Source organism: Candoia aspera, chromosome 1 (assembly GCF_035149785.1).
Source record: "Candoia aspera isolate rCanAsp1 chromosome 1, rCanAsp1.hap2, whole genome shotgun sequence".
Classification (NCBI taxonomy): Eukaryota; Metazoa; Chordata; class Lepidosauria; order Squamata; family Boidae; genus Candoia; species Candoia aspera.
The window spans coordinates 278,682,954-278,692,662 of record NC_086153.1 but is presented as its reverse complement, the minus strand read 5'-3'; the positions used below and the strand labels follow the sequence as shown (position 1 = coordinate 278,692,662).

The window sequence follows — 9,709 nt, the reverse complement described above, 5'->3', positions numbered from 1 at the left end:
TATCACTACACGAAGAGTCTGTTTTCATCTATGATGTAAATAAATACCCAAGATGTCCTTCCATATACTTGCTGGGCTAAATAAATCTAATTTATAAATCTTTTCACTCTTCAAGTGCCTGTGTAAATTTGAACAGTCTTAAACTGTTCTGTGACAGATACAGACATAGCCTGTGTTTTTGCTTGCACCTAATGATCCAACTTTCAGTCCCCTATGCAGTACTACAGGTGAACCATTACTAACTTCCATTGGATAATGCAAGATATGTCTGATAACATGGTTACTTGCTGAAATGAACAAGGTCTAGGAATTCCAAATTTTCCTGGAGTTTCACGATGGAAAGAAAAGAGTTTCAAGAAAAATCCTTACTGATGACACAGGATGAATTGGAAATGAAGAGTATTCAGTCATAGACTTAAGCAATGTGTAAACTAAAACATGGTTTCTTGAATAAGCCAGTTTGTCTATTAGTATTAGGCAAATGACATAGTTTAGCATGAAACAAATTATAAGGTAGCGCTAGTGGGAAAACCTTGAATCACTGTATCTGTACAAGTCAAATACAGATGCTGTAGTACAGGGAGTTCTAAGAACAGGAATAGATAACACAGTCCAATCCAGTTACAATAGACAGGAGTGGCATATTTTCCAAAATCCTGAAAGTTTTTCTTCAAAAACTTCAGTTAATCTTATTTAATGTAAGTTTATATCAAGTGAAAAACTGTTGCAAATTATATGACTGTTTCTGTCCTCTCAGTGGCTAGGTGAGGAAGATCATATTCTGCATAGTACAAACAGCCCCAAAAGTTTACTTTTATATTAAAATAAGTAGAACTTTGTAGGTAAAGTCCAGTTATCTGTCCGATGCATCACAAATTATTTGGCAAGGAGTAACTGGTTATAACCCCAATATGAAGAGGACCAACAGCTACCAATAGCTAACAGAAATTATTACAACTTCCTAGATTTCACAACTGACCCTTCTAACTGTTCACCTATCTCATATTCCCAGCTAGCCTCCTGTTACAAGGAGGAGTGTAACTTGATTACCCATCCTACTGCACTCAGGGTACCAACAGGTGATTTATAACACACACAAGGTATGATGGGATTTTACAGTTGAACCACAACAAGTAGTAGTGGAGCAAACATAAGGAACATGGCTGGAGGCTGAGGAGTATGAAGAAAAAATATTTCTAGGAATACATCATGCAAGGCTTATTGTGTGTTGTTAATCTTCAACCCAGCTATGAAACATCTGACCATTTTCATTTATGACCATTTCCTAGGATTGTAGAGTTGCTTTTCATTTAATTTAAATTTCATTTACAGGAACAATACATTTTACAGAAAGCTTCAGCTGCATGTTTGCCATTCTGATTACATAAGAATATAGTTCATCTTACTTTTGTCAAAAGGTGCCAAAAAGTTTAAGAAAGTTGTGGATGTATGATCTTTTGTAAAAAGCATGTAAATTACTCCAAAGTTGCATATTTTAAATACCCATGGGTGCTTTGCATAAGGCATCAATACAATTAACCTTCCAGACAGTGGAGTTTGCACAAGGATTCAAATGCAAACAGTATCCTATTATGCAAGCCATCAGTTTAGCATGCTAAGGTGAACTATTTGACCATCAAGTGGAAGACAGGCTACGTAGAGAATGTGATTGTGATGTGACTCTAGGACAGCTATTTTTGATTAGATAAGTTAAACCAGTATCAGCTCATCCACAATTTGTGCTTCAAAAGTACATGATTTTTAAATAGCCAGCCCTACATACACTATAAATATTTAAAGCCGAGAGATGGACTTTGCATTGTGGAGTTAATCCAGTACTGAATTAGTGACCCTCTTGGAAGCTGATCCTGCACACAGCCCATTATCTCCATCTACTCTGCCTCCTACATAGGAAGCTGTCAGGAACTGTCATAGAATCTCTTCAGCTCAGATTATTTTGTAATTTTCTTCTTGATAATCCCTGAAGATGGAGACTTAACAAGTGGATGTTAAACATTATATCCAAGGTTCACCAATTCTTGGATTCATTTTGTTAGATCTGAAATATCAAGGCATCTTGAAACCAAGAGTCCACTGTTCTCTTGCCTTTATATAAAGGCTTGAATGTCATTCTCCCAACAAGCTATTTGCTTTTTGGATCCATGCATCAGTCACATTTCTTGTTTATTCATGAGATAAAACTGACATAGTAAGTCAGGCAAATTTTTTCTTTGTAGCGGTGAATCTGTCCATATACTAAAATAGTTTAAAAAAAAATCAGTTATTATACAACATAAATTATTTCTAGACATCTCTTGCAAAGAGTTCATTTCTAGTTTTAGGATTTTCTGTCTATTTGTTTTCTATTTTATATTATTGCAGAGTACATAATCTATTTCCACTGACTAATCACAATTTCAGTACTACATCGGTATTAGTTCAGATCTTCTGTGTTATTTTTCCTTTCCCAGATCTCTTGCCATTAGACAGGAAATTCATAGCTAGTCTGATAAAGCAAACTACTGTTCAGTCAACACTAATACAGCACATGTTTTAATAATATCACTTGCTACTAATGTCCATTGTGGTTAGCTTTGAAATTGAAGAACTCTACTTTTAAATCATAGTTATATCGATCTCAACAACCAAGAACAGAAATCTGACTGGAATAGTATTTCATGCTTCTTTCTTCCCTCAGTTCTCAGTGACCCCACAAATATATATATAGTATACCACATTTGAGGACTAAGAGATCCTAGAATAGCATAGAGCAGGACAGATAATTATGGCTTAAAGGGGAAGTCCAGGAACACACTTTCTGGTGCACACAGAACAAGAACCTACTATCTATGTTCTGTTCAATGTGATCCAAAGGGGTCTAATTGGAGTGCAAACATCAATTGCCAGCAGAGCCTTATATAAAAGCCTATATGCATAACGCCATAGTAGATGGCGGCACCTATTTAACCTTGACTGATCTTCAAAAGAGCAAAGCAGGACCCCTTAGGGACTTCTTGCATGAGATAGAAAATGATTTTGTGATTTTCAGTTTTGATGATTAGAAAGGTCATACGAAGAAGGGAATTATGATGGAATTGGAGAAAGTGGTTTGATTAAAACTGTATGTATAACTGCCAAGAGGGATATCGGAAGCCATTTCTTTATATTTTTTTTCATGCCTTCTATCTTTTTATTTCTTTTTTCTATCTTCTTTTCTGTCTTCTTTTTTTTTCTTTTTCACACTAATCTTGATATTTTTTTCTTTTCTTTTTTTCCTTCTTTGAATGTATTTCTTATTTATGTAAACTCTATTAATAAAAATTATTTTAAAAGATAAAAGAATTACGAAAAAAGAAAAACTCTTTAACAAAACTTTAAAAAGAATTAGGAGTTCAAGCTCAATATGGCTATAAAAATTGCTATCTAGATATTTTTTCTGATTTCATCCAACAACTGATGTCATTCTACCACCACACTACCCAAATGTATACTAAGATGTTACTGATAAAGTAGTGGAAAAGGGAAATACATTTATAGGGTTTTTCAACAAACCTTGTCATATCCATCCAATTCTCGGAGTTTCTTGATCTCAAAAAGATTACCCTCTACAGCAAGAAGGGAGATCTGAGAATCACTAAGAATACTCTGAGGAAGTACACTTAGTTCTAGACAATTCTCTTCAAGACGCAGAACTTTGAGGCGTGGACAACAAGAGATCTGTGCGGAGATCCGGGAAATCTGTTAGATGTCCAAAGAGGTAAGAAAAAAATTGGTTACAATGATCACAGTATCATGTCTCCCCCATTTAGAAAAATTAAACAAGAACAAAACAAAAAGTTATTCATATCTCCAAAAATGGTCCTGAATTGATAAATAGACCATGATATGTGAACTGAGCTTGTTTTGCTATAACTAATCAAGCCATTGCAACAATGATAGGGCTGTTGAAAATGCCTAGTACAATTTCAGCACAGTGCATAGTTACAATTGCAGAGTATTTCCAATTAATAAGGCTATTAATTACCCATTTAAAAGGTAACTGTATTACTAATTTTCACAGAGGGGATAGATCTATAAACTTGGATCAATATAATTTATATTTTGTCCATCAGTGTTGGAATTGATTTAGAACTTTAGAATTAATTCTTGATTTTATTAATAGAACCATTTCAATGTTTTATTAAAATGTGCCTATAAACGAGTCTGGTAGTAGACTTTCTCATTTCACCTTGCACAAAATGCAAATTCAAGCTTACTTTCAAATAAGATTATTAAGTATATGTGAATGTGTGTGATTTATTTCTTTATTAATTTATTAATTCCAATATGTATGTGGGACAAAGTTTTAAGCTAATGTAGTACTGTTAAAAAAGACCTTCCAGTTTGTTCCACCTTTATAAGGTATACTGAAGCAATGATTCTATTTAATAATACAATTGCAGATGACAGTTGAGACTATTTAATAATCAAAACACTATTCCCACAGAAGTTAACATTTTAACAAACACTTCTATATGTTGAAAATTAAGTAGAAAGTCATTTAGCAGGAGAGCTTTCCATTAGGATGAATACAGTTAGTCCTTACTTAATGACCAAAGTTACAGTGGCACTGAACGAATGGTATTTGCCTGGTCCCCAAAGTTACGGCCGTTGCAGTGCCCTCGCAGTCACATGATCAAAATTCAAGCACTTGGCAGCCTGCCTGCACTTACAACTGCAGGGGCGTTTCAACCTCCCCACCCTTCTCCTCTCACATTTCTGCTCTTTTGGCTGCCCTGCACAGCAGCATTCCTTGGCAATGGTGCCACCGGTGGCAGCCAGCTGGGAGTGCTGTAGGCCCCGGGCCTCTACTTCAGCCCCAGCATCACCAGTGCCCAGAAGTGCCACTGTGCAAGGTGGCCTAAAGGGCAGAGATGGGGGAGATAGGCGGGTGGGTAAAGTTCAAGAGAAGGCAGTCCCTTACTTTACCAAGGCTCAGGGCTGGAAGGGACCAAGCTGGAAATGGCTTGGATTGGGGCAGGTCCTTGCCTAACAACCAGCAAGATTTGGTTAACAACAGCAACAGGAACTGCCAGGATTGCCGTTGCTAAGTGATGCAGTCACGTGACATTGTGCTTTATAACTATCGCTTAACAATGGAAATTCTGGTCCCGATTACCATCGTTAACTGTGGACTACCTCTAATGCAAAAAAAACCTTGTCAAATTTGGCTTAGAGCACTAACTATGGTCTCCATCCCATAGTATTTATGACACCATATAACAATACTCAACAACAAAATCCACTTCCAGACCTGATTCTGATTTAAGTTCAGTTCAATAGCCTGCAGCTCTCCAATTGTGTCTGGAATACTCTGGATTTGATTTCTGGAGAGATCCACCACATCTATATGATGAAGACTACATAGCTGAACAGGTATAGTTTGAAGCTTGTTTCCAGAAAGGCTCAGAGTCTTCAGTGCTGCAAGTTGTCCAAAGCTACTAGGTAAACGTGCCAACTGGTTATTGTTCAGATGTAGAATCTCCAGCTTTTTTAGCTTGCAGAGTTCCTCAGGTAATACAGCTAGTAATAAATTATACATAGAAATAAATCATGCTGCTATGAAAAAGGAACAATTATTAAAATGTCAAGACTGAATATTTTATTCTGGTATATAATGCCCCACAAGATAAGGATTCTTAATATAACTGAATTTTCATTTGTAATATATGATATGCAATAGATCAGATATAATTTATGTATTCTACTTGCATCTGCCAAATTGCCTGGATTAATATGCAGGCTCCACTTTCCATTAGAACTCTAGCAGTTTAGAAGATGTGGGAAGAGAACAAGACAGCAATTAATGAAAATTATTCAAGTTGAGCAAGTCCCTATTTTATCAGAATCAAAATAATTTTTAGTACCTTAGTAACATGCAACTGCAACAGTTACAAATCTTTGTTAGTACTGAAACATTATTTAATTTGCAATATATAACAAATTAAAAAATACTTAAGTAAACATACTCAGTTTGTTGTGATTTAAAGCAAGACTTTTCAATACAGAGAACTTTCCTATAAAAGGTGGGAGTGATTCAAGCTTATTGTTGGACAAATCTATCGTTCTGAGATTACTTGCCAACTTCTGTAGATCTTCAGGAAACTGAAAAAGCAATTTAGATATTGGTGAAATTATTCCAAGAATAAAAAACTGCAACAAATATACACAAATTGAAAACTTAATAACATTTATGTTTTGTAGTCTTCTATACCCAAAACAATGACAGATTGGAGAAGGATTGGGAAATCTCTCCAAAATAAATTAACCAGAACTGGAAGAAACAAAACCAAACACAACTGAGCATTTCATATTATACATAATCAAAATAAATAAGATATAATTTGAACTGCCATGGTTGCTTAATAGATATAATAGTTCATTAGGACATACTTATTTTTAAAAATTAAATCCAGCTCAGAGAATTTTAGTAAAACTGTGCAGCTGCAATTTTTAAATATACTTATCAGGAGTAAGCCCCATTACATGTTCTACCTTTGATGTCTACAGTATATAGATATTTCTATAGTATAGATCAGTGTTTCTTAACCTTGGCAATTTTAACATGCGTGGACTTCAACTCCCAGAATTCCCCAGCCAGCACACTGGCTGGAAAATTCTGGAAATTGAAGTCCACGCATCTTAAAGTTGCTAAGGTTGAGAAACACTGGTATAGATAATATTAATTAGAACATACTCAACTGAAGTTTTTATTAGAAGTATGCAAAATGTGTTGCATTCAAACTGAATGTATTCAGAAATGTTCTAACATTTTGAATCCCTAAATGCCCCATTTTGAGACAAGCATTTTGTTTCAGTCTTAAAATACCTTTTTTGAAACAGGGTGATGTCAATCTGAAAATAAAACACTTTGATCTTAGAATGGACTTATTGGATTTCCAATAAGATCAAAATAGCCCACTTCAAGCTTGAAACGGTCTGAAATAGTCAAATTTAATCCCATAAAATGTAGTAATCAAAAAGATGATATACTGAATTCCAAAGCAAGACTTAATTTTATCTCTCTTGCATTTCACAGTGTAAAGGAAGATTGTTTTTTTGTGCCATATGTTTACAAAATTGACATTTACCTCAGAAAGGCCTTTTCCAGTTAATTGGAATACTCCTGTTTTTTGGGCTGTCTCCAAATGTGCTTTTAGGGCACTGTTTCCCATTTTCCTGTTCTTGCCTTTGCAACTGGCAAACCAAAGGATTGTGGCAGATGTGTAGTGGAGTCCCTCTCATTCACACCACATTAGGCAACATGACCTTACTTTCTATTAAAAGGTAAATTGAGAATATATTAAATAAAGGTTTATCCATGTGATTTTCTTATCAATATTCTCACCCCAGAGGTAAATTGGGGGCCTTTTCTTCAAAGCACTGTGCCACTGACTCAAACAAGTGTAAGTTCAAATCATCACCATCATATAAAATTAATCTTAACACAACATTCATTAGTAACAAGATAGAAATATATGAAAATGTTGCTATATAACAGAAAAGATGGAAGTGGTAAATGAAAAACACTGTACTAAACTCATGCTAACTTGGAAACAAGCCCTGCTGAAATGTATCTGTTTTCAATTAGCATGTCTATTCTCTGCACCCAAGAAGGTTAATTCAGAATTGCTGGGAAAGTAGGTAGGCTATATAATAATAACTGGACAGATTGGTCAGTTATTATAGTGTTAGAGTCTATAGCATTTTATTAATCTCCATTCCACAGATTCAGCATATTTCCAAATATGCGTAGAATTGAATTTAAAAAGCTGTCTATAGGGACACTGGAGGTGAGCCTTCTTGGTAATGACTCCGCTTCTCCACTGCTTACACCCAGACAGGAAGTCCTCCTCCACTTTATTGGGCTTCCAAATGGCCGTAAAGAGTTGGCTGTTTGGAAACACATATAGGGATGCAGAGGTTTAGCCTACCCCATGGATGGCATTGTTATGGTATGTTGGTTAAGCCTTTTATGTGACTGATGCTTTTAACCCTATACAGTATTTTGTAAGCTGTTTAGCGCCTATGGGAATTTAGCAGCATAGAAGCCTTGGCAAATAAATTAATCAATTATGTGCAAGACTCTGCACAGTTACAGCTCCCAGTGAACTGTGATTTCTTTTGACCACATATGAATAGAATTACACAGCTTTCTCTAACAAAGCTTTCTCCAGTGTTGCAGTCACAAGATTCATTTCACACAAAACCAATATATGCTTTCTAATTGTTTTGCTCCTGAAGTCAGAGTTTTTGATTCTAAAGCACTTGCATAGGAGATCTTTGCATACACTCATCCACCATCTTCACAAAGTATTCTAAAATAATGTCTGACAATACAATATTGCTTCATCAATGTGGCTTTCATCCTTTTATTTGAACTGGGTGATGAATAACAATGGAAGTATCCTACATTAAAAGGAAATTAGGATTCATTGCATTAACACTAATCCAAAAGTAACAAGGTATGCAATGTTTCTAATTTTGCCTTCCTTAATACAGTACTGCCTTCTTAATTACTGTTTTTAAGTGACAGGCCAGTAGTACTACAAAAAATAGAAATTACAGGTTAAGTTCATGTATCCATTCCAATAATGCTGTACAGGCCTTTTTTGTTTTTTGTTTTTGTTAATAATAGCAATACATTTTTCCTCCCCACACTGACATATTGAGAAAACTTTGTTCATCTTAACAATGTTTTTAGACAGTATTACTGAACTTCCCTTTCACTGGCTTTTGTACTAGCTGTGCGCCTTCCCTTACTTGGAACTGTGAAAACTGTGTAAGGAGAAGGGAGGGAAGGTGAAGTCAGTCTTAACTCAGAGAATTTGAGATAACCTCAGTTTCGACCATCAAGGGGCGGCAACAATCTATATTCAGGCGAACCTTCCTCTCACCGATAAGGAAGGGAAGAAATGAGCAGGATAACGCACGATGTCATCTCTTTCTCTCACCAAAAGAGGCAGGCAGGCAACATATGGGAGGGGCGGCATCAACCCAATTACTCAACCTCGCAGGGAAAACTAAGTCTCCTTTGATGTAAGTCACACTCAATCAGGTTAGGGCTGCAACCCCACGCACGCTAATTCGGATGAGAGGCTGGGTCCAGGTAACACAGTTTGCTCAACAGATTACCCTGAATGAGCACAAACCAAATACACTATGGCTTAGCGCGATGCGACAGCCTAACCTCAAAGGGATTTAACTTTCCAGAGTGATACATAACGACTACAAACAGCTGGATGACCTCTCTCCCTCCCTTCATAAATAACCCACCAGACCTAAAAGTTTCCTCTTCGCTGCCATCCAATGATCGTCCCGATTTTTACTGCTGCACTTTCTAATAGAGTTAACCTTCCCTGGTCAGCCTACCAACTTCAGCCTCTCCTAGTTCGACTACAACGCCCTCGGTTGATCCCTAACGGAAGCAACCAAAGGAGATCCCGAAAAACGCGGACGGGATTACCTAACTCCCCTTACCGGCAATCCTGGCTGACACCGCCTCGCATCCTAGCAACAAGCACACGCACCCGCACGGCGACAAGAAACTACGGCCAGGCAGGTTTAGTTGTCCGGGAAGGAGCCAAAGACCCGGATGACGGCCAGGCTAGCCCCTAATGGCGTGCTCTCCGCTCGGAAAATTACTTGAGAACCTCGGGGATGGGAGGAT

The 9,709-nt window shown here is 36.7% G+C and overlaps 1 protein-coding gene across 3 annotated transcripts; it reads right to left on the bottom strand.

Annotated features, from left to right (window-relative positions):
* Positions 1-1,291: 1,291 nt before the first annotated feature.
* LRRC57 (leucine rich repeat containing 57) lies at positions 1,292-9,667 on the bottom strand. Of its 3 annotated transcripts, none has more exons than XM_063289882.1 (6): positions 9,520-9,667; positions 7,131-7,316; positions 6,009-6,144; positions 5,294-5,562; positions 3,553-3,738; positions 1,292-2,256 (listed from the first exon to the last, which is right to left on the bottom strand). In XM_063289882.1, exons 2-6 carry the CDS (start codon positions 7,212-7,214, stop codon positions 2,215-2,217), a joined length of 717 nt encoding a protein of 238 aa, XP_063145952.1. In that variant the 5' UTR covers positions 7,215-7,316; positions 9,520-9,667; the 3' UTR covers positions 1,292-2,214. The 3 variants fall into 3 exon arrangements, with proteins under 3 accessions (XP_063145952.1, XP_063145953.1, XP_063145954.1); XM_063289883.1 differs by having other exon boundaries at positions 9,506-9,664; XM_063289884.1 differs by having other exon boundaries at positions 7,131-7,312; positions 9,511-9,664.
* Positions 9,668-9,709: the final 42 nt, after the last annotated feature.

Bases quoted from the DNA above. Each gene is read 5' to 3' on its own strand.
- LRRC57 (XM_063289882.1), bottom strand. From the start codon at position 7,214: ATGGGAAACAGTGCCCTAAAAGCACATTTGGAGACAGCCCAAAAAACA. The intron at 6,145-7,130 runs GTAAATGTCAAT...TTGCTTTTTCAG, and splicing joins CTGGAAAAGGCCTTTCTGAG to TTTCCTGAAGATCTACAGAA. The intron at 2,257-3,552 runs GTTTGTTGAAAA...AAACTATTTTAG, and splicing joins AATTGGATGGATATGACAAG to TATATGGACAGATTCACCGC.